Source organism: Nicotiana tabacum, chromosome 18 (genome assembly GCF_000715075.1).
Source record: "Nicotiana tabacum cultivar K326 chromosome 18, ASM71507v2, whole genome shotgun sequence".
NCBI classification, from domain to species: Eukaryota; Viridiplantae; Streptophyta; class Magnoliopsida; order Solanales; family Solanaceae; genus Nicotiana; species Nicotiana tabacum.
The window spans coordinates 1,323,349-1,348,871 of NC_134097.1; the positions used below are offsets into that span (position 1 = coordinate 1,323,349).

At 37.7% G+C, this 25,523-nt stretch overlaps 1 protein-coding gene and 1 pseudogene across 1 annotated transcript; both read right to left on the minus strand.

Moving 5' to 3' along the window:
• Positions 1–2,556: 2,556 nt before the first annotated feature.
• LOC142173020 (uncharacterized) lies at positions 2,557–11,401 on the minus strand (annotated as a pseudogene).
• A 10,111-nt stretch (positions 11,402–21,512) lies between these two features.
• On the minus strand, positions 21,513–22,970 carry LOC107803726 (stemmadenine O-acetyltransferase-like). The gene has a single exon (XM_016627489.2). It carries the CDS (start codon positions 22,939–22,941, stop codon positions 21,637–21,639), a length of 1,305 nt encoding a protein of 434 aa, XP_016482975.1. The 5' UTR covers positions 22,942–22,970; the 3' UTR covers positions 21,513–21,636.
• Positions 22,971–25,523: the final 2,553 nt, after the last annotated feature.

The following is a 25,523-nucleotide window of genomic DNA, read 5'->3' on the forward strand; positions in this document are numbered from 1 at the left end:
CCTTATTACATCGAAATCAAAATGAAGAGAAACTAAGCAAATCTATCAGCTATGAGTTACAAGATTCATGTCTATATGTCTTCACAACTTGATTTGGAGTCTTCTGTCACCTCTAACTTGAACTTGAAATGACTTCCCTCATTTTTCAGGTGGGCGCTTGCGACTGATTTGAACTTAAAATAAATTCCCTCATTCTCCAGGTGGGCACCTGCGACTGACTTTAACTTGATATGAATTCCCTCGTTCTCCAGGTGGGCGCCTGATTTTGACTTAAAGCTAAAATGAATTCCCTCGTTCTCCAGGTGGGCGCCTGATGGCTTAAAGCTTGAAATAAATTCCCTCGTTCTCCAGGTGGGCGCCTGATTTTGACTTAAAACTTGAAATAAATTTTCTCGTTCTCCAGGTGGGCACCTGATGACTTAAAACTGAAATGAATTCCCTCGTTCTCCAAGTGGGCGCCTGATGACTTAAAACTTAAATGAATTCCCTCGTTCTCTAGGTGGGCGCCTGATAACTTAAACTGAAATGAATTCCCTCGTTATCCAGGTGGGCGCTTGATGACTTAAAACTTTAAATAAATTCCCTCGTTCTCCAGGTGGGCGCCTGATTTTGACTTAAAACTGAAATGAATTCCCTCGTTCTCTAGGTGGGCGCCTGATTTTGACTTAAAGCTAAAATGAATTCCTTCGTTCTCCAGGTGGGCGCCTGATGGCTTAAAGCTTGAAATAAATTCCCTCGTTCTCTAGGTGGGCGCTTGATTTTGACTTAAAACTTGAAATAAATTCCCTCGTTCTCCAGGTGGGCGCCTGATGACTTAAAATTGAAATGAATTCCCTCGTTCTCTATGTGGGCGCTTGCGACTGACTTAAAACTTGAAATAAATCCCCTCATTCTCCAGGTGGGCGCCTGCTATCACAACAACACGTCAAAATAAAGAAAATTTCCTGCCCCAGTTTGTACCAGGAACCTTCATTGATTTTTAGTTGAATCCCATTATCCAGGAAGGTCCTGAAAATTTAAAACTAGATCCCCTTATCCAGGAGGGTCCTGAACAGTTAAAACTGAACTTATCTGGAATATGCTTTCCTCATGGGGGATTCCTGGCAAAGCAAACATGATTTCTTTCCCTTGCTTAAAACAAAGAAAATTTTGTCAGTTTGAAAATATGGTGGTTAGTTTGTGGCATCCTTGCTGAAAGTGTCTGCTTCTGCCACTATCCCGCTTCATTTTGATTAGATGCTTCGGGCTACAAAGAATTGTTTGACCTTTCAATCGGACCTCGACCACAAAACCTCTGAATGACTTGAATCCCTTTCACTCAACTCGTCGTATGGCATTTTCATTCTGACAACTATTGAACCTTTGCATTTCCTACAAATTCACGAATCACTTGACCACTGAACTTCAGTTACCACTGCATTGCTCATTCTAAATCATGTCACTTGTGATGTGCCTGGCCGAATTTCACTTGGTGCAAATAAAAAGCTGGTAATGTGCTTTGAAGTCCTTTCTTACTTGCTTAACAAAGACTGATTTGACAGAGACTTAGAGAAATAGACCCAAAAGAGACGAAGCGAAGTGACTTCGAGAATTAGGAATAAAAGGAAAAAACTGAGATGACTATTTGAAGAAAAATGGAAAAGAGACTTATCTGAATGAATCAGCTGGCTCTAATGATCATGACATGCATTTCGGATTGATCAGCCTAATCCATCCAACTAATCACATTTCTGTTCAGGTCATGTCTTCATACTTCAAAAATCGGGCTTTCAACGATCCAACTTTTCTGTAGAGTCACCAACCTCTTTCGACTTGTAGTGCCCCGAAGGGTTTTCACCAACAAGCCTCTCTCATTTGTTCATCTCTCAACTCACCGCCACCTTACGGTGCTCGTGAGGGTTTTCACCAATAAGACTCTCTCATTTTATTTATTTCCTTGTACCCAATAAACAAAGTGTTACCCATGATGGAAATCATACCTCTATCTCACTTGATTTGGCATCCTCAAAGATTGATCGGAAGGTCTTTCTTTGGACCGTAGTATAGGCTTTTGGAAAGGGTTAGAAAGAAAAGGTGGTATAAGGCTCAACATGACTTAAGATGAAAGGGTTCAAAATTACAACTTTTGGAATCAGACCTATTGCAAAACTAAAACTTCTGCCCCAGTTCTTTTTTGAATCTGGGGAATTTTGAATTTTTTATTTGATGGGACTGAACCTCAGAGTAAGGCTGCCTACATATCCTTAAAAGGAATCAAGTCTAACGTAGTTCCAACATAAGAGTTTTATTTTTGTTACCTTGCTTTTCTTTTTCTCCTTTCTTTTCTCTTTTCTTTCTTTGCTTTTATCTTTTCCTTCTATTTTTTTTCTTTTTTTTCTTTTCTTTTATATTTCTAACTCTGCTTCTGATTCCAAAAGAAGGGTATGAAAGAAAATAAATAAGGCTCAAAAGGGGTAACAAATGATAAAAGTGTTTGGGATAGCAGAATAAAATGCCTTCGTCATTCCAACTTTGAACATGCCTAGTACAAAATGCGATTGAAGATAAGCAAAGAAATCATGCATAATATCTCTTGACTGCATCAGAATTGATAGCCATATCCACACATTTACCTTCTATGTCTGTTAAATACAAAGCACCATTGGGCAACACCTTTGTCACAATGAACGGCCCCTGCCAGTTTGGGGCGAACTTGCCTTTAGCTTCGGCCTGATGTGGAAGGATGCGTTTCAACACCAGCTGACCCACCTCAAATTTTCGAGGACGCACCTTCTTGTTGTATGCTCTTGCCATTCTTTTCTGATACAATTGACCATGACATACTGCTGCCAATCATTTTTCATCAATCAAACTCAATTGCTCTAGTCGGGTCTTGACCCACTCATCATCATCAATTTCGGCTTCGGCAATGATCCGCAGGGATGGAATCTCAACTTCCGCAGGTATAACTGCCTCGGTTCCATATACCAGCAAATAGGGAGTTGCACTTATTGAAGTGCGAACAGTAGTGCGATAACCCAGTAAAACAAAAGGTAACTTTTCATGCCATTGCCTGGAACCTTGCACCATCTTATGAAGTATCTTCTTTATGTTCTTGTTAGCAGCCTCAACAGCTCCGTTTGCCTTAGGACGATACGGAGTGGAGTTTCGATGCATAATCTTGAACTGTTGGCATACCTCTTTCATCAAATGACTGTTGAGGTTAGCAGCATTATCTGTGATAATTACCTTGGGAATTCCGAACCGGCAAATGATGTTTGAATGAACAAAATCTATCACCGCCTTCTTGGTCACGGACTTGAAAGTGACAGCTTCGACCCACTTGGTAAAGTAATCAATGGACACCAGAATAAACCTATGCCCGTTTGAAGCTGTCGGCTCAATTGGTCCAATGACATCCATGCCCCAAACAACGAAGAGCCAAGGTGCAGACATTGTGTGCAACTCAGATGGCGGGGAATGAATCAAATCACCGTGCACCTGGCATTCATGACATTTGCGAACGAAGCTGATGCAATCTCGTTCCATGGTGAGCCAATAATAACCTGCTCGAAGAATCTTCTTCGCCAAGACATACCCACTCATATGTGGCCCGCAAACCCAGGAATGCACTTCGGCCATGATAGTCGAGGCTTGTTTAGCATCTATACACCTTAGTAATCCTAGATCTGGAGTTCTCTTGTACAATATTCCCCAACTTAAGAAAAATCCACTAGCCAGACGTCGAATGGTTCTCTTTTGATTGCTTGTGGCATGTACCGGATATACCCCCGATTTGATATATTCCTTGACATCATGGAACCAAGGCTCACCATCAAGTTCCTCCTCAACCACATTGCAATAGGCATGCTGATCACGGATTTGGATATGCAGAGGGTCGACATAAGTCTTATCCGGATGGTGTAACATTGACGCCAGAGTAGCCAAGGTGTCGGCAATATCATTATGAATCCTGGGAATATACTTGAATTCTACCGACCTGAATCGTTGACAAAGATCATGCAGACATTGTCGATACGGTATGAGCTTCAAATCACGAGTCTCCCATTCTCCCTGAATCTGGTGAACCAACAAATCTGAATCTCCAAAAACCAATATTTCTTGAACTCCCATGTCTATAGCTAGCCTCAAACCTAGAATGCATGCCTCGTATTTAGCCATGTTTTTAGTGCAATAAAATCGAAGTTGAGCTGTTACGGGGCAGTGATGCCTTGTTTCAGAAATGAGTACAACCCCTATTCCGATACCTTTCGTGTTAGCAGCTCCATCAAAGAAGAGTTTCCAACCTGGCTTTTCATCATGATCAGCCTTGTCAACATACATCACTTCATCATCAGGAAAATAAGTCTTCAGTGGCTTATATTCTTTATCCACCGGATTCTCGGCCAAGTGATTGGCCAGGGCCTGGGCTTTTATCGTGGTCCGAGTCACATAGATGATGTCAAACTCTGTGAGTAAAATCTGCCACTTTGCCAATCTTTCTGTGGGCATAGGCTTCTGAAAGATATACTTTAGAGGATCCATGCGAGAAATGAGGTAAGTAGTGTAGGATGACAGATAATGCTTCAACTTTTGTGCCACCCAAGTCAGGGCGCAACATGTCCTTTCAAGAAGAGTATACTTAACCTCATAAGGAGTGAACTTCTTGCTGAGATAATAAATGGCTCGCTCTTTCTTGCCCGTGATGTCGTGTTGACCCAACACACAACCGAAAGAATTATCCAATACCGTCAAATAGAGAATTAAAGGTCTCCCAGGTTCTGGCGGGACCAACACAGGTGGGTTTGACAGGTAACTCTTGATCTTATCAAATGCTTCCTAATACTCATTAGTCCACTTAACCGCAACATTCTTCTTCAGCAACTTAAAGATGGGCTCACAAGTTGTCGTGAGTTGAGCAATAAACCTGCTGATGTTGTTTAACCTTCCGAGAAGGCTCATTACCTCGGTTTTGTTCTTTGGCGGTGGTAATTCTTGGATGGCTTTGATCTTTGATGGGTCCAACTCAATACCGCATCGACTGACTATGAATCCCAATAGTTTCCCGGACGGGACACCAAATGCACATTTTGCCAGATTGAGCTTGAGGTTGTACCTGCGGAGCCTTTGGAAAAACTTTCTCAAGTCTCCAACATGGTCGGACTGCTTCTTTGACTTTATGATCACATCATCTACATAAACTTCAATTTCCTTGTGTATCATGTCATGAAATATGGTAGTCATTGCCCTCATGTAAGTTGCCCCAGCATTCTTCAAACCAAATGGCATTACCCGGTAGTAGTATGTCCCCCATGGTGTGATAAATGCTGTCTTTTCTGCATCTTCCTCATCCATCAGGATCTGGTGATATCCTGCGTAGCAATCCACAAAAGACCTAATCTCATGCTTGGCACACGTCGATTAGAATATGGATGTTCGGCAATGGAAAGTTATCTTTTGGACTTGCCTTATTGAGATCACGATAATCGACACAGACCCTGGTCTTACCATCCTTCTTTGGTACTGGCACGACATTAGCTAACCAAGTGGGATATCGAGTGACCCGAATGACCTTTGCGTCAAGCTGCTTTGTGATTTCTTCTTTGATCTTCACACTCATATCAGTCTTGAACTTCCTTAACTTTTGCTTGAATGGAGGGGATGCCGGATCAGTTGGCAATTTATGAACTACCAAATCAGTGCTCAAACCCGGCATGTCGTCATACGACCATGCAAAAACATCTTTATATTCAAACAATGCTTTGATTATTTCTTCCTTGATTTGTGGTTCCAGATGCACACTTATCTTGGTTTCCTTGATATTATCTTGATCTCCTAAATTGATTGCTTCAGTTTCATTTAAATTAGGCTTGGGTTTTTCTTCAAAGTGATTTAGTTCTCTACTGATTTCCTGAAATGCTGCTTCTTCATCATATTCTGTTTCATCATCACACTCTACCTCTTGGATTGTTGTTTCAGAATTAGATTGGCTTTTAAGATTTGGCTGAAAATTCCTCATGCATGTCATGTCATTGAAACCAGCATAAAAAGAACTGTACAGAAAAAAAGAAACAAAACAAAAATGAAATGCTACCAGGAATAATGGAAAACGGGAAATCGTATTTCATTGAAAATAAAGGATAGAAGGGTTTGTACATCAAAACAAGCAAACAAAAATAAAAAAATTCTGGATTACAACCCTGGAATAACCCAGATTACAGATAGGAAAACAAAGCAAACTACCAAAACTCCTTCCGGGTGGGGAGAGGAGTAGCTTTCCAATTGCTAAGCTTCACATTTGGCCTAACGAGCTGCACATCGGCATTACTGGAACCTTCCCTGATTTGCACCATGTTAACCTCATCAAACAAACTCTGGAACCTCTTGATCAGCTCTTCATCAAAGTCGACCACAGGTTTTGGGACCGCTGATATTGGGCGTTTTGCGACCCCTGGCTTGACAAAAGACTTGGAGATATGTGGAACAGGCTTAGGAAGTGACCATGCCTTTCTTTTCAAATTTTTTGCCTTTTTCATGTCCTTCCCTGTGAGTGTGAATCCCAAACCAAATGTACCGAAACTTTCATGTGGACACACCGAATGTGCAATACCCTACAGAGACGAACCCAGGCCTTTGCCCGGCACAAAACCATTCTTCAACATTTCATTTGCTACCATGACGGACGCGGAGGGTAGCTTTGGACCTGGAATGCATTCTCCTTCAGGAATCTTCTCGACAGACACTGTTTCAAATGTTTGGTACACCCAAGTCCCTTTATCATGTTCAACTTCAATAAATGGAACAATTGTGTCATTGTAAGCAGATAAGTTCTTATCACCGTGCACAACTATTTCCTGCCTGTCCCATTCAAACTTTACCATTTGATGTAGAGAAGACGGGATTGCCTTGGCAGCATGTATCCATGGCCTGCCCAACAACAAGTTGTAGGAGATAGCCACATCTAGCACTTGGAACTCCATAGTGAACTCAACTGGCCCTATTGACAATTCGAGCATTATATCACCGACAGAATCTTTCCCTCCTCCATCAAAGCCTCGAACACATACATTGTTCATGTGGATCCTTTCAGTGCTGATCTTTAACTTTTGCAAAGTGGACAGAGGGTAGATATTTGCACTAGAACCGTTATCAACCAGTACCCTTGAGACAGCAGAATCCTCACATTTCACTGTGAGATAAAGAGCTCGGTTGTGCTCTGTACCCTCCATAGGAAGTTCATCATCTGAGAAAGTGATCCTGTTTGCTTCGAAAATCTTGTTAGCAATCTTTTCCAAGTGGTTTACTGTGATCTTATCAGGAACATGGGCCTCATTCAAAATTTTCATCAGGGCTTTGCGGTGTTCATCTGAATGTATCAGCAAAGACAAAAGAGAGGTCTGAGCTGGTATTTTCCTTAACTGCTCTACAATGGAATAGTCTTGCATTTTCATCTTTTTCAGGAACTCTTCAGCCTCTTCTTCGGTGACCGGCTTCTTTACTGGGATGTTGCCATCCTTGAATGGCTTGGCTTTCCTCAGTTCTTCTGGGGTAAAACATCTCCCAGAACGAGTCAGTCCTCCGGTTTCATTGACTTCTTCCTCTACTTCTTTCCCTTTATATGTTACTATCACCTGTTTGTAATTCCACGGGACGGCCTTTATGTCAACCATTGGTAACTGGGTCACTGGCTTAATAATAACGGGGGTAATACGAGTTCCTTCCACGATTATGACAGGCTTGCCCGGGACCCCTGGTACAATCACTTTTTGCTTTTCCTGGTTCGCTTCAACATTAATCGGAGGCCCTTTCACAACCAATACAGATGGCTTCACGTTGAGTGTGCTTAGCTTCTCCGACACCCCTTCAACTGTCAAGGGCATTGCTTTTGCAGAATCTGGAGCTTTAACTGGATTACTTTCGCTAGCTCGGATCATCATGACAGACTTGGAAGAATTCTTGGGCTCCCCATCCTTATGAACTATCTCAATCATATGTGTCTTTGCATGGGCCGGCAAAGGATTTTGGTTGATGTTTGGTGCCTCCGGGTTCTGGAACACAATTTGATTTGTATCAATAAGCTCTTAGATCGCCCTCTTCAAATGCCAACACTTCTCTGTGTCATGCCCTGGGGCATCAGAACAATATGCGCATCTGAGGGAATAATCAAGGTTCCTTAGAGGTGGATTTGGTGTCTTTGGCTCAATCGACCTCAAAACGTCCAACTGCCTCAACCTTTGAAACAAACTGGTATATGACTCTCCAAGAGGGGTGAAGGTTTCTTTCCGCTGCTGCCTCTATTTTCTATAATCCAGCCTCGATCGAAAGCTTGGACCAGTAGGGTTTCGGTATGGTTGTGGGGGTGGATAAGGATTTTGTGGAGTTAGAGCACGCCATTGCGGGTAAGGAGGGGGTTGCACATATGACTGTGCATGGTGAACATGGTATTGGGGTGGTCTGACTGAATATTGAGGGTCTTGAGGTGGGAAATAATGTGGGGATGGATTATATGGAGTTTGGGTATAGGCTTGAGGTTGGGGGCGAGGATGGGTGTACTAGTGAGGTGAACCCCTTGGGCCACACCCTGATCCAGAGACAAACATAGCGACATCATCTTTCTTTTTTTTGCCTAATAGGCTTCCGGTGCCACTTTGAATTGCCTGTGTGGTTGCTTTTATGGCGGAATAACTCATGATCTTGCTTGACTTGAGTCCCTCTTCCACCATTCCTCCCATATTTACCACATCGTTGAAGGACTTACCTATGGCTGAGATCAAATGGCCAAAATAAATAGGTTCTAAGGCTTGAAGAAAGTACTCGACCATCTCATCTTCTTCCATTGGAGGATTGACCCGTGCAGCTTGTTCTCTCCATCTAAAACCATATTCCCTAAAGCTCTCACTGGGCTTCTTCTCTACCTTGGTCAAAGATAGGCGATCCGGGATAATGTCTATATTGTACTGAAAGTGCCGAGCAAAGGCCTGAGCCAAGTCGTCCCATATGTACCACCTGCTAGCGTCTTGGCGGGTGTACCATTCTAAAGCTGCCCCACTCAGACTCTGACTGAAATACGCCATTAATAATTCATCTTTCCCACCGGCGCCTCTCATATTGCTGCAAAAGCCTCTCAAATGGGCCACGGGATCTCCATGTCCATCGTACGGGTCAAACTTGGGCATCTTGAACCCAGCGGGCAGTTGGACATCCGGAAATAAGCATAAATCCTTGTAAGCCACACTTACTTGGCTTCCTATCCCTTGCATGTTCTTCAAAGATTGCTCTAGACTCTTCACTTTCCTGAATATCTCGTCCTGCTCCACGTTCCGGGATGGTTTCTCAGTTTCGACAGGAGGTTCAAAGTGAGGAGCGTGGGAATAAGGATCCGTGACTTTGAAAGTTGGTTCCGGAACATAATATTGGGTATCTGGAGCTTGGAACGCGGGTTCACTAGAAGATCTGTGAAGGGTAGCTCGCGGAGGGGCTACGAAAATAGGAGCGGATGTCGGAGCAGGGTATGCAGTTATTTTGGTTGGTAGAGCATGAAAGGTTTGGGACGAAGTGCCAGGGTAGTGGTGATAAGGGGTAAAGCCTGGTGCGTGCTGAGGTGAAAGATCAATGGTAGTGGGATCTTGGGCTTGTGACAGTGGTGGGATGAAAGCGGGATTTTCTGTGTAGTTAGCGGGGAATGAAAGTGGAGGATGCCCCCTGATCCAGGCTTGATACATTTCTGCCATTTGATGCTTCAACCTGTAGACTTCCTCTTTCAATTCAGACTCCGATTCTACAATCTCCCTTGGCGGGTCGACAACACCCGTGTCCGATTCTTTGCTAGTCATGACTGCCTTGCACTTTGATCTGGTGTTATAGGGGTGACTTGCCAGGATGCCAACAAACTAACCACCTAAAACAGAACCTGACTTTATGCATACACAATGACTTGGTCAGTTTTAAAGCAATTTAACAGATAGGGAATCGCATATTGAGGATGCAATGCACCTGAGCAGTTAAACGTTTCTAAATGCTTTGCGACGGCTTATGTGCTTCATCCCGGCTCTTTTCCCAAATTTTGAATCCTGATTTTTTCCTCTCTCCTTTTGCTGTGTTTCGCTCTTTTAATTCTCATTCTTTTTTTTCTTTTGTTTGGCCCCTCTTTTCTTTCTTCCCTCCTTTTTATTTTCCTCTCCCTTTTTCTTTTGGTTTGTTTTCTTTTCTCTATTTTCTTTTAAGACTATGATCGAATCCTATGGGGATTGCCTACGTATCATGACGCCGCATGAATCAGATCATTACGTAGTTTAGGGAAATAAATGCGAAATGATTTTTTTCAATATTTCATTAATAAAAGACATCTTTTTGGATTTTCTATTACAAGGACTTAAAAGTAGTGATGACTACAAAAGAAAAATCTATAGACTCGAAATAAAGCAATAAGCAGCCTTGACAAGGATGGACAAAACTCGAGGAAAGTAAAATACAAACTCAAAAACTAACTAAAAAAAAATCAAAAATACATAAGAGCCTCCACTGGTACTCCGGGGGCTTACGGGACATCAGCCGGTCTCCGCACGGGCCTACGGGCAATATCTTCTTGAAGGTGGTCTAGGTCAACCATCACATGTCGAACGAATGTCATTACAGAAGCAAAAAACATAGACTTGGTCATGTCTTCACATTCGTGGCATTTCATTACAACATAATCAGCTATCTCTTTAATCCTCATTCTGATGACACCCTTTTCTTGAAGCAAACGTCCAATCTGCTGGGCCCGAGCCTCTAAAACTTGTGTATCTGTGTTGTTTTGGTCTTGTAACTGTTGCAGGCTTTCTTGTAGTTGGTAAATCAATGCATAGCAATTCTCTCTTTCTGTCTTGAAATCCTTTATTTGCTTGACCATTTCATTTTCCAGGGCAACCAGCTTTTTCTGTAAAATTGCTACTTTTTTGTCATATTTCTGCTTCAACTGGTGGGCTAATCTAGCATGTTCTTCTGCACTTTGGGCCAACTTTGCTTGAGCATTTAACAAGTCCTTTTCGGCCTTTGTCAAGTCAAAACCATAATCATGCACTTTCTGCCTTAAGTTGGTTATAATTTTCTCATCTCTCTCACTTCTTACCGGTGTCTCGGCGGCTATTTTCATTCTCTGGATTTGGGCTCGAAGGGCTTCATTTTCCCTAGCCAACCTCTTTTTTTCCCCTTCATCTTCAGCTGCCTGCAAACTACTATCAAATTTGATTTTTTCAATTTGTTCTTCTAGTTTGTTTATAGTAGTCCGGTATTCCTTTTCTTTAGCTAACCAAACCCATTGCTCTCGTGCTCCATCAGTGAATTGCTGGACATGGGGCCTTTTGGCGGGTTGTTCTGGCTCTTGATCGACCCGACTTCTTTTACCATACCATGTGGCGTAGTTGGATCCTACTTCACCCATGGACAAATCTCGTACTTAAGTCTGTGGTTCCAGGAATCTACATTGATGCCAAATCTGGCGAACCCTTTCTTCTGGAAATGTGGCTTTTGGGCATAGTTCAATAACCTGTGGACTCAAATCTTCGTCATAGGGGACTGTTTGGTATCTGCCCAATTGGCGTAAGACCCGATGCGGGGTATATGGTTGAATACTCCGAAGAGCCATTAATAAAAGAAAGCACACTCCGGTGGACATGTAAATAACTTCATCGACCGGGAGACAACCGAAAGTCCACTCAATTCGATTTGCGTTTAAAGAACCCAAATATGCGAACCATGCCTCAGTACCTTCTGGCAACTCATGACCGTTTACTCGATTTTCATATTCTTCGATGCAATTGAGTCCGGTCAGACCGTAGTTCATGTAACCTGGGCGATGACAAAGATGTTCTACCAACCACATTTGTAAAAGCAAGTTGCAACCCTCAAAAAACTTTGTCCCGGCTCGACAAGCGGTTAAAGCTCGGTAAATTTCTGCGAGAATCATCGGTATGATAGTGCCATTGGCCTTTTTGACCATAAAGTCGGCCACTCCTGCGAGCCCCAATTCTATATGTCTGTCACTCCTTGGGCATATCAGAGTGCCTAAAAATGCCACCACAAAGGCCAAACCCCTGCGTGCTTCCCATTTGTCTTTATTTCCCTGATGATTCAAACCAGTGTCCGGAGCCTCAAATCCGTGGGGGTCCCCATACCGGCTGTATAAGAAACGGAATGTGCAGAATCCTCCGGCTAAATTTTCATCTTTAACCTGCCAGATAATACTCAAGAGGTCCAAAAACTTATGAGGCATTACAGTTCTTGGTGCTACTGGATATTGATGCCTTAGCTTCCCTTCGAAATCAACATAACCTGCTATCTCCTCTAGTGTAGGGGTCAACTTGAAATCAGAGAAGTGGAAAACATTGTGTGTCGGGTCCCAAAACGGTATCAAAGCTTCGATTATATCAACTCTTGGTTTAATCTCCAGAAGACCAGTGAGCCCACCTAAAGCCTTTGTCACAGAACGCTTGCTGACCTCCCCCAGGTCGTTCCACCACATATGGAGTCCTAGCGGAATCTCGTCTACGACTCGAAAAGGTATATTCTCAACAGTGCTCATCCTGCACATTTTTATTTAAGGCGACTGGTGAAAAACAAGTGACTTTTTTTTTATATATATATTTTTTTATTTTGACCCCAAAAGAAAGATTATTTGTGCAAAATAAAACTCAAACAACTCAAGGCCACCTTTGCAAATACGGCCCTTCAGCCCTTCAGAAATGAAGATTTTAAAACTGTGCTTGCTAAGTGGTCAGAATTAGGAAAAGAGCCATATATGGCTATTTTTGCAAAACAAGCCTTTCAGCATCCCGTCGGGACGCTTCTGGCTATTTGGACAGAAAATGGCATCCCCTAAATTTATTTATGATAAAATGACGCATGTTTTGGTTATTTTTGCAAAAACGGGGCCGGACCCGATGAGGGTTGCCTACGTATCTCACCTCCGGTGAGAATCAAACCCGCGTAGTTCGGTCAATTTTGATGCACAGAAAGATATGATTTGTTTTGAAATGATTTTCTTTTTTTTTCTTTTTTTCTTTTTTTCTTTTTGAAACTTTGGTAGAGTAACGGGATTTTTGAATATCGGAATTATCAAAATCGGGCATTTTTCTATCCTACCTCACTCTTGATTTTTCTTTTTCTTTTTTTCTTAATTTTCTTTCCTTACTCTAGAAGTCGGTCAACATACAAGCCAAGCAAATTAATGCACAAGTAGCACGTAAAGAATGCATCAGGATGGTCTTTTAATTTTCGGGTGCCCCTATCCTAGACGGACCCAACCCCTGTGTTAAGTTCCCTAAGTCAAATGCACGTGATGCAAGCAAACGTACCTACTAGGGATCCGGCATGAGGCTGTGTTATTCTAAATTTAAATCTTGGGTGTATTGTTCTAGACCTGGCTTACCCGAGCGGACAACTCGAGCCGGGGAGGGAGGAGGGCAGCGTACCGGGAATACAGAAGCTTCACCGGCTTTGCAACTTGTCCGAACCTCGTTCTAAAATTAGGATATGACTCTAACAGAAAAGAAGCCACGCGAAACGCACGCTCCCCAGAAGATTTAGAAGACTCAGAGAGAAGGAGGGTTTCGTAGCAGTTTATATACAGTTCAAACAATATCAAAGCAGTAAAAAGCGGCATTTAGCACATTAGGCTCAAACACGTAAAAATCAGATAATAGACAAAAACCAAGTATAACAGTTATTCTAAGCTCGAATTCTGGTCTGCGAAACCAGAGATTCTGGGTTCGGTTCCCCAGCAGAGTCGCCAGAGCTGTCACGCCTCCTTTTTCCCGAAAGGATAGGGGATTAGGGGAATTTTTCCAATTAAAGTGACATTAATCGAAATGGGATTATTTGTTCAATCAGAGTCGCCACTTGGAATAATTTATGGTGTCCCAAGTCACCAGTTTATTTTAAATCCCAAATCGAGGAAATTTGACTCTATTTATGGTCCGCGAATACAGAAGACCGGGTAAAAAATTCTGTTAACTCGAGAGAAGATATGAGGTACTCCCGAGTTTCGTGGTTTTAGCACGGTCGCTCAACTATTAATAATTGGCCTAATTATCTGATTTATTACATGTTTGAACCTATTGTGCATTTTATTCCTTTTAACCATTTTTTTATATTTATGGAGATTATTTAAATAAGTCGCGATGTCGCGCACTTATTATTTTTGTACACATTGTGAATCGCGTCACGTGAAATGCACCCGCGATTTACAACAAGTTAATTTTTATCATTTATTCGAAGTTATGGTCGGGTCACATGAAATGCACATCCGAATTGGGATTTACGTATCGTGACCATGCCACGGGAACCGTACCCATGACCACGATGATTCATTATTAATCACGCTTAAAGCAAACTACGATGTTCATGAATCAATTATTCGACTATTTGAGATCGTGTATTGGGTCTATAACTAAGGAGTCGTTATTGGGATAAATTACAGATAAGGTTGAAAAACTTAATGACGGGAATTTCTGGGCCATGGAAGTTTGAATTAATTGCCAATATACATACCAACAGAGTAAATAGATGAAATTGAATCACTATCTAACTTTTGAGAAATTTCGTATGCATAACCGGAAACGAATTAATAGCCACTTTGGACATTGCAGTGATAGCCATTTTTGAGTAACAACCAATTTTAGCCTTTATTTCCAGCCAATCGATCAACTCAAATGCTAAAACTTACAATAACAGACACACATGACGAGTCCGAAAACCAGAACAGATTTAGAACATAATGGTTTTAGAACTTAACAAAACTCAACAATAGAATCATATTCATATTATGGCTACTAACTTTCATCGGCCAAACATTCGCATGTACTGCCACGAAGGATGAATTTAGTCTTTGGTTCTAAGAATGATCCAAACAATAGCAATTAAAAGCAGACATGTCTCAAATCTGAAGACATATATGATATTATAATTGAAAGGTGATATTCAATCAATACTATGAACATTACATGAAGATTTAGGTACCAATTTCATGACTGGATCCAATAATAACAAAGAAAACGTGATACTAAACATACACAAGAAGAAGAACTAGATAACTTCAACAGAACACAAGAAATAACGACAGAAAATGACTGATTCCATTAATTTCAAAGCACGCATATCTCTTCCATGTAGGCATATTTCATATCCAATTTACAGTCCAAGGTTCAAAAGAGGTACCTGGACAGCAAGAGCAATAAAACAAGATAAGTCTCTGAAATTGCAATGAAGCAATAGCAGTAAGAATAACAGCAGCAAAAACAGCGGAGCAGTGGAGATAAACCAAACTCCAAAACCCAGAACAAAATGAAGACCCAAGAGCAGCCAATGAAACCAACTGAAATTTTTGTTGTTTTTTTCTGTATTCTCCCTTTAAGCTTAGAAGAGAAAAAGTTCGAATAAAAATGAAGAAGGAAAAAAATGAGTCCCCCTCTTTCTGAGGGTTCTACCTCTTTTTATATAATGTAAGCATGTGCTGTGTGTGAGGAATAGGGGGAGTGGGAATCTTTTGCCAGCTTCCTGAAAATCAGGGAAATAGCATCTTTTGCAACTGAAATGGACAGATGTCCAATTCCAAAAATTTCTTCCTATTCTTCAAACCCCTTAACTTCTCAAATTGACCCTTTTTTAACCCAAATTTAAACTAACTTCCTCATATTATTGCATTTTGGTCCCTTATCTCTATTCTAGAACTTTTCTGCTATTAAAAAAGAAGAAGATTCTGCTCAATTCTAGTTCCCGAATGCCCCCTTAAACTTTGGTTAATGACAAAGGAACCTTAGCAAGGAATCATACGGATCAGAACAAAAGTAAAAGTGCAAAAACCAAATCATTTAATAACTTGTTTCAATATCTAATTAACTCAAAATTGATTAAACTAAAAACTTGTGTGATTAAACTAATTAACATATAATTGACCTAACTATGTAATTAATTAGAGCATGCAAGCAGAAATTAACTAAAACTGTCTTCAATTGAGCAAAACAAACCATAAACTACTTTTAAATGATCATGCAATTGAAATGGAGATTTAGGTATCAATCCGGTCAAAACAGAAAAGCAAGCAAAAAAATTAAAAAAAATATTAATCCAAATTTAATGAGAAGCAGTGAACAAAACCGGCTAGTTAATAATGGTGATAAGCTTTGACCGGACTCCGATGATTTCGGAGTGAACTCAAACTTACATTAATCAATTGTTCTTGACAAGAATAATTAATTAATGTTAGTTTCAACTCAAAACGGCTAAATCGATGAGCAAAATCAGAAAGGAACCAAGCTAGGTTTTCTGACAACTTTAATCGAACATCGACCCTTCAAAATGAACCGAGAAATAGAAAAACACCACGAGAACAGACGATTAATGCAAATTTCAAGACGAATCGAGTCTTGAAACTTCAAGAGTCGACAAAGAGTGAAATTAGGTTGCATGAGGGTTTTCGGATCTGGAATTCAAGGGTTTTGGGAAGGTTTCTGGAGAGATTGATGGGGGATTAGGGATTAGGAGGGTATGAGGGTTATAGGGTGTGAGTTTGAGGGGATTTGGAGTGGCGCCGCCGGCGTGGGAATTTTGGGCAGCTAGTGTTCTGAGGGAGTTTGAGAGAGAGAGATGAGGGGTTTGGGGGCGGCTAGGGTTCGGTGAGTGAGAGAGAGGGAGAGGAAAATGAGAGAGGTCTCAGGGGTTTGGGGGGGGGGGCTCCGACAGATATAAGGGGTTAGAGGGGGAGTTACGGGCCGCTCGATCAAAGAAAATCAACGGCTAAGATCGTCGTTAATGAAACGACGTCGTTTTGGTTAAGTGATGGGGATGGACCGGGTGAGGGGGTTTGGGCTTGGGGCGAGTTCGGACAATTTGGGGCAATTGGGCCACTGAATATGGTGGCCCAATCCGGAATTGAATAAGATTTTTTTTTTTGAGTTTTTTTTTTAATTTTTAATTTTTTTTGATTTTTATCTTAATAAATTTAATTTTTTTTAAAAAATCCTAAACTAAATCCTACATCAAATTTAATTTGTAAAGTTAAATTAATTATCTATTTCTAACATAAAATAATTAATTAACTTAAGACTAATGAAAGAAAATTACTAATTTGCAACTGAAAGTTAAAAAATGTAAAAATGTCCAATATTTTGATTTTGTTTTTTGGTTTAATAATGCAATTAACTTATATAATTAAATCATAAATACAATTAAGACCAAAAATGTTATGCATGAAATACTTTAGACATTTTGGTACTTTTCTTATGATTTTAAAACGTTAAATATGCAACTAGATGCAAGCAACAATTAATTAAAATTCCTACAAATTCTATAAAAACTAAAAACAATTAAGAAAAACTCTATTTGTGAATTTCTATAGGAATATTTTAGTCGGGCAAAAATCACGTGCTCACACATCATACTCCTTAAGGGTGCGACCCTTCCTTGGACTCTGCATGAATGCGGGATGCTTTGTGCATCAGGTTATCATTTTTTTAAATTTAATTTCTGCACTACAAACCTTAAAACAACAAATTGGAGAAAATGGGTAATATTTTGTTATATCATGCCACTTTATATATGATTCCAAACACTTGCAAATATAGACATGCGATAAAAAGAAGCAGCTAAGATTATTACCAGCCGAAATAATTATATTGAGCTTATAACAGATGATTATTTCCATATGTTGATTTTTCTTTCTTGTGCATTGTATATATTGTGGTTCAAGTAAATAATTGACATTTTTGTACTTAAATATACATTCTCACTTACCACACAAAAAATAAAAAATCAACAAATTGATTCGGGGAGTTAGTGGACTAATGTTATATCAGAGGTTAGCCATCACGTTACCAATTAATACTTCTCGTGGGAATTTACTGGTAATTTACACAGTGTTAATGCATAGTATTTATACTTTCTTTATATAACCATCTAGTATCGAGAATACATTGGCCCGACTTATTTAAATTTGCATGGTATATAACTTATATTCATATTCAATCAGCTTATTGAACCTGTGAATAACAAGCAGTGGACAAATATTTTTTATCTGAAATGTTACTTCTTTTTCTTCTTGTTTTTTTCTTCACTTACTTGGTTAATTTCATTATGATCACCAAAATTACAAACCAAAAACAAGAAATATCATGTGTTTCTTCTTTCAAACAATTTCAGTTTTTTATATAATGCTATCCATTGTTGCTCTTGTATATACATTTTAGAAGTGTTTCTTATCAAACTCATCACTTTTGTTTTATCAAGATTTTCTATCAGAAATAAAATTATATACTAATAATATTCTCATATACTTACAATTGAAGGGAATTTATTTATGTGACTAGATATCTCCTTCTACCATAATAAAGATACAAAAAGCACAAACAACTTTGAAATTTAAGAAAAAGAAATAGCTATCAATGTCGAAATCTTATTTGTAGATTTTATGTTTTCGTGGCGACCTTTTTGGTTGCCACTGAAAGCAGAGTAATTCAAATTGTTTTTGTGGGGACGTTTTGGGTCGCCGGCGAAAATGGCGAACTTCAAAATCCAAATTTTAGTGGCGACATAATAAATCCTAGTTTTAGTGGCGATCTTTGGGTCGCCACTGAAATTGGCGACATACAAATGGCGACTTTTGGGGGCGACATACAAATACTAGTTTTGTGGCGACTCTTTGGGTCTCCACTGAAAATAACGACATAGAAATACTAGTTTTGGTGGCAACTTTTTGGAAAGACTTAATAGGCAAAATTTTATTTAATCTTAAAGCCCTAATTATTAGGAAAATAAATAAGTAATAATTTTATTTAAAGTGAAATTTATTTTTAAAAGGTAAAAAAAATAAACAACATTTTTAGAAGGAAGAATAATGTTTTGTATGACAAAACTAAACATTTAACGAAATATATTTTTCGAATTGTAATTTCTGCATTATAAACCCTAAAACAACGAACTGGAGGAAATGGTTAATATTTTGTTTATATCATGCCAATTTATATATGATTCCAAACATTTGTAAATATAGACATGCCAAAAAATAAATTGAATGACAAGCCTAAGATTATTATTTTTTCTTTTGAGTTTATAACAAATGGTTATTTCCATAAGTTGATTTTTCTTTCTTTTGCATTGGTATATATGGTGGTTTAAGAAAGTAATTGACTTTTTTGTTCTTAAATATATATTCACACCAACCAGAAAGCAATAATAAATCTGGAGGGTCCTCCCTCCTTGCATTATTCTTTTTATACTAAATAGTTCATCTTAATCACCACTAAAAGTATTTATATTCTTTAATTCAACACGAATTAGAATAATTTAAAAAAAAGGAATCTATTCACTCCCCATTTGAAGAAAAATAAAAGAAAAGGAAAAAAGGGAGGAATAAATTGATTCAAGGAGTTAGTGGACTAATGTTACCAATTAATACTTCTCGCGGGAATTTACTGGTGATTTACACAGTGTTAAACTGTTAATACATAGAATTTATACTTTCTTTGGGTCTCACTGAAAATAGCGGCATCAAATATTGGTTTTTTGTGGCGACTTACAAATACTAATTTTGGTGGCGACGTTTGGGTTGCCACTGAAAGTGGCAACATACAAAATATTGTTTTTTGCGACGACTCTTTGGGTCTCCACTGAAAATAACGACATAGAAATACTAGTTTTGGTGGCAACTTTTTGGAAAGACTTAATAGGCAAAATTTTATTTAATCTTAAAGCCCTAATTATTAGGAAAATAAATAAGTAATAATTTTATTTAAAGTGAAATTTATTTTTAAAAGGTAAAAAAAATAAACAACATTTTTCTAGTATATGTATAGATAACAATACAAGAATTCTTAATACATGCATTAAAATAACTCTCATATAGTAAACAATCTTTTATTTTGAATACTAATTTTTAGTATAACAAAACTAAACACCGTAACGAAAGACATTTTTCGAATTGTAATTTCTGCATTACAAACCATAAACAACGAATTGGAGGAAATAGGTAATATTTTGTTTATATCATGCCAATTTATATATGATTCCAAACATTTGTAAATATAGATACGCCAAAAAAAAAAAAAGAAATAGAATGACAAAGCTAAGATTATTACCAGCCGAAATAATTATATTGAGCTTATAACAGATGATTATTTCCATAGGTTGATTTTTCTTTCTTGTGCATTGTACATATGGCGGTTCAAGAAAATAATTGACATTTTTGTACTTAAATATACATTTACACCAACCAGAAAAACAATAATAAACCAACCATATTCTTTCTCTAATCCCCTTGAGCAAAATGACAAATATAGAGTGTCCCCCCTCCTTACATTATTCTGTTTATATTACCAACTTATTTACCACTAGGGGTGTTCATGGTTAGGTTTGGGTCGATTTTTCCCTAAAAAGAAACCAAACCAAGTAAGTCGATTTTTTAAATATTGGAACCAAACCAAACCAATTAAGTCGGTTTTTTATCGATTCGATTTTTGTCGGTTTTTCGTTTTTTTCGGTTTTTTATCATTTTTTTTTTTAAATATGAGACATACACTACCAAATGCATATTTCGGCGACTGCGTTTTTAACGTAACACTATCAAACTAATTGCTTTTTGAGAAATCTATCATTTAACAAGATATATTGATGATAATTGACTCAAATAGTGATGAATAATTTAAGTACTCAATTAAAAATATATTATTTTTAACATGAAATAAATTCTTGTACTTAGCAAAAGAAAACTACCAATCAAACTAGAAGACAAAGAATTGGATTATTATAATACCAAAGAACTAGACTAAAAATACAAATGACTAATATGTACTATAAAATTTCAGAAACTTTATATAAAAATATACATATATATAGGTGTAATAATAAATTTATATAGCTACTTTTATAGTCGCTTTAGTTCGATTTTTTTCGGTTATTTTTTTATTAAAACCAAAACCAAACTAAATTTGATCGGTTTTTAAAATTTAAAACCAAAACCAAACCAAACCTAAAAAGTATCTTTTTTTTAGTCGGTTTGGTTCGGTTTTCGGTTTGGTTCGATTTTTCGGGTTTTTATGAACACCCCTATTTACCACTAAGAATAAGAATATTTATATTCTTCCATTCAACAAAAATTAGAATAATAAATACAAGGAATTTATTCACTCCCCATTTTGGAAAAAAAGCAAAAAATAAAATAAAATAGATGAACGTCAAATCGATTTGGGAAATTCATAGACTAATGTTAGATCAGAGTCGTAAACTGAACACTCAAATATACAATGGATTTAAGTTATATATATATATATGGATAGCGAAAAGAATTTTTATACTATCAATATGGTTTAACTTGTGATAACAACTCAGCTACCAAGTTACCACTTAATACTTATACTTATCGAACCGTTAGTGTATATGGCTTATATTACTTTTATATTATTATTCGATATTTAAAATACATTAGTCCGACTAATTCCAATCTGCGTAAGATATAACTTATGCTCATATTCAATCAGCTTATTGAACCTGTGAATAACAAGCAGTGGACAAATATTTTTTATCTAAAATGTTAATAATCACCAACAACCAGTACAACATCTTACTTTTTATTTGTAAAAATTCACTCCAATATAGAAATTACATATTATGTAACATATCAAGAAATACTTATAATAAACTTACATCTAATGAAGTAAAATCTTGAAGCTCTTTGTCCTTTTCAAACAATGCCATTTCTTGATCAGCCATAACAACCCAAGCTTCAATTCCACCAGAATATTTTAAAGAATCCAAAAGAACAATATGATCTTTAACTCCAAGAATTGCAACAATAGCCAAAATAGACTCACCCCACCCAAAGTTTATTCCATTAATTTGAAAATTACACCAACTTCCAATTCTTAACACCTTAATATCATCCCCTTGACTTAATAATTCTCCAACCTGATTAAAATTACTCTTAACAAACTCAAAACCATTTTCTCCGCGAATTTTTTCCACGTAATTACCATCAATTCTCCCTATAGCATTCTTTATTTTCCCTACTAAAGAAAACCATTCATTTTCTACATTTCCTATAGCACTTGATACTAAGAAAAAGTTTCCAAATGAATTTTCAGGCAAGGGTGGAACTATCCTTTGCCTTATATTCACTGGCAAAATTGCAATAGAATTACACCCTTTTGCAGCCATGAAACATTTCCATAACAAAGCTACAATTACTTCAACGCGCGTTACACGTTCCTTATAACCTGAATTAATTACCTTAGTCTTCATTTTAGCTATATTTGAAGCAGTAAAAATGAATCTTTTTACAACTAGTTTTTCAACTACAGGCTGAATTGCTACACATTTTTCATTTGGCATGGAATTATGAACTATCCCTCTAGGTGGAAAAAATGATGATAAAGAGATGAAAATAGAGTCTTTTATTACCTTTTTGTTGCTTCTTAATTCTGCACTTGCATTGCACCAATTCTTGACTAATGTACAAAGGCTAGAAGCATCACCAATTTTATGTGAAATACTTATGCTAATGGCAATTCCACCACATGTAAATAAGTTAACTTGAATGGCTAAAAGTTCTTGAAATTTCGATATTGTTCCATCTGAATTGTAAGGTGTGAGTTGGATCAATTCATTGGATTTTGGAATCTTGATAATGTCTAAAAGTGAAGTATCCACTTGAACTTCTGCATAGTAAACACCTTGATCATTGCAATCAATTGAATATTGAGACTTCATTCTACCAGCCAACGGGTAAAATTGAGTTAAAGTTTGTGAAAGTGAAGTCTTTAAAAGGCTACATATCTCTAATTGTGTGATGTTTTCATTCTTGTTGTAGAAGAGAATGAGTGGAATTGAGGAATGAGGTATTATTTCATCTATAAAAGAGATTTTGTGGTCTCTAAGTTTAAGTGGGGTTGGGGAAGATGGCTTGATAAGTTCTTCACAAACCTTTTCAATCTTCATTTTTTTCTTGATATTGTAAGAGAAGAATGTAGCTTGTTTGTTGCTTATATAACTGATCTGAGTTTAGCTTCAATATACTGACAACATAGGTGGGCCGGGATTTCAACTTTATGGGTTCTGGATTTTGGGACTACGATTTCACGTGTTAATGATTGAGTTCTAGATTAAATATTTATACATATTTCATGAATTCAAAACACTAAATACACTGTTTGAACAAAAGTTACTGGGTTTGACCAAACCCATAGGTCGGCTTGTGCTTCCACCCCTAACTGACAGTATAAGATTTTCTACTCTTTCAGGTAACTTCAAAGATAACTGCATATAAATTTATCACTACGAGTGAAATTAGTAACCTAAAAAAATAAGGAAAATAACATTTTGCAACATGTTAATTTGCATTACTAGTGTAATTTTATTTTTTTTATTATACTGCCCGTGGATATAAGTTAAATCCTAACTGAATAAGATATTCTACTATATTATAATATATAAAAACAACAACAACAACAACAACAACAACAAAATTAGTGTAATCTCACAAGTGGGGTATAGTGAGGGTAATATGTATGCCGAACTTAACTCTACTTTGTGAATATAGAAAAGATGTTTCTGATACACCCTCGACTCAAGGAATAGTGAAATGGAAGCAACTAATAATAACAACCACAAGAAATAACAACGACACAACGTGTAATAATAAAGATTTAAAAATAAAAATATAAGAATAGTACTAATACTATGGGCGAAGTCACATAAACTTCACAACCAGAAATGAAATTATATAATTATATTTTCATCTCCTTATAATTGAAGGGAGTCTATTTATGTGACAAGGTATCTCCTTCTTCCATAAAGAGACAAAAACTAGAAACAACAATAAAAATAAAGAAAAAAAATGGCTATCCTCGTCATTGGATTGATGACAAAACAATGGAGTTTAAAAAAAACTGCTATAGGCAGGCTTTTGCTGCTTGCAATAGATAAATAATTCAATTTTGTAAATGAATAAAACAAAAATTAAAGGGCATAAGTCTTTGTCTTGTGATTGTGTTTGATAGTAACTTATGGAATATATAGTTAAACTATTGAACTAATAATTAATTAATGGAATAGTTCAACTATTAAGTCCTTGTCATGTGTTTGTCTCTCATAGTCATAGAAATTAATATAATATATATACAACAAAGGTGATCAGTTGAACACACTTTATTAAATAAAATTGTATACATAAATCAAAAATTACTTTTTATATATGTATATTAAATCTTGATCACCCTTAGTCATGAAATTCTTGAATTCGCCATTGTTGTGTAGCTCATATGTCTTGTTAATTCGGAGGCCCTTTTCCCAAGGATTTGATCGAGTAGTAAGAGAGTGGCGTTTAATATGTGGGTTAGTTGCACATCATGGGTTCGGATCGTGCCGCATACACAAGCCTGATATTTACAAATAGTTCTCCTAAGAAACAATTTGCTGTTGTATTATGATATACTACTTTAGCATGATTAAGTTACATTTTAACGTGAATACTTATCAACCTAAGGCTTAGAATATACGTGTGAGTTAAAGTGCATTTGTGACCTTCAAATCCTGAGTCCGCCTCTGGTTTTAAAGCTTGTGTCACTTGTTCTCGAGGATTTCTGGGTTATAAAAAAAAAATCACATATCTGTGTGGATCATATGCATATGCAAATGCAAAGGTGAATCTAAGGTTTGAACTTAATAAGTTCGACCTTTAAGGCTCTTTGGCTAAAATCACCGCACACTAAACTTGTCTGCCAATTAGCCCAACTGTTATGCACCAAAGGCTGGGCCTAGCTATTTTGGCATTACTCTGCTAGTGCAATTTAGGCCCACAGCACGCCACCCATTAACTTGGTCAAACACGCCCATTACATTGGTTGTTTGCTTATGTTAAGTCGCCCTCGACATCGAATTTGCCCACATCAACATCATTGCTTGACTTGTCTTGCCTCGTCATGTCTTGGCCCCTGCCTTTACATGGATTTACTGCTCAGGAATGTAAAACCACCACTCCTTTTTATGCCACAAATTCTAACAATCTTGCTAGTGAAGAGAAATTAAAAGTAGTATCAAAGTTGAATTCTGCTACTTGATTCCATAATTGATACTCCTCCGTTTTATGTCCGTCTTAAATCCGTTTTATGAAATTCGAGCCTTAAGATAAAAGACTACTTCTTCAAAGTATAGTCACATAGGTATTCTTGATATAAGGATCACTTAATAAAGGTAATAAAAGTTAAATGCATTAGCTCAGGGCAAAAGAGCCTAGCTCGGGTCATGATTATTGATACATTATCCCTGGGACCAATTCAAACAAATATCAGCTGTGTAAGAATTAAAGAAATTTCTAGCTGATTCAAAGTACTCAGTTTTTGCACCATCCTTACTGAAATTTCTGATTTGCGCCCACGTCTGCAGCCCGTACAAGAAATTGTGCAGCTTGTCTTCCTCAGACATGTTGCATATATCTAACATCAAAGAACTGAAATCTTTGACATAATCCCTGACCATATGTGGGTGATGACAAGGATTTACATGATGGCCTTGGCATACAA

Excerpts from the sequence above, each read along its gene's own strand:
- LOC107803726 (XM_016627489.2), bottom strand. The coding sequence starts at position 22,941 with ATGAAGATTGAAAAGGTTTGTGAAGAACTTATCAAGCCATCTTCCCCA.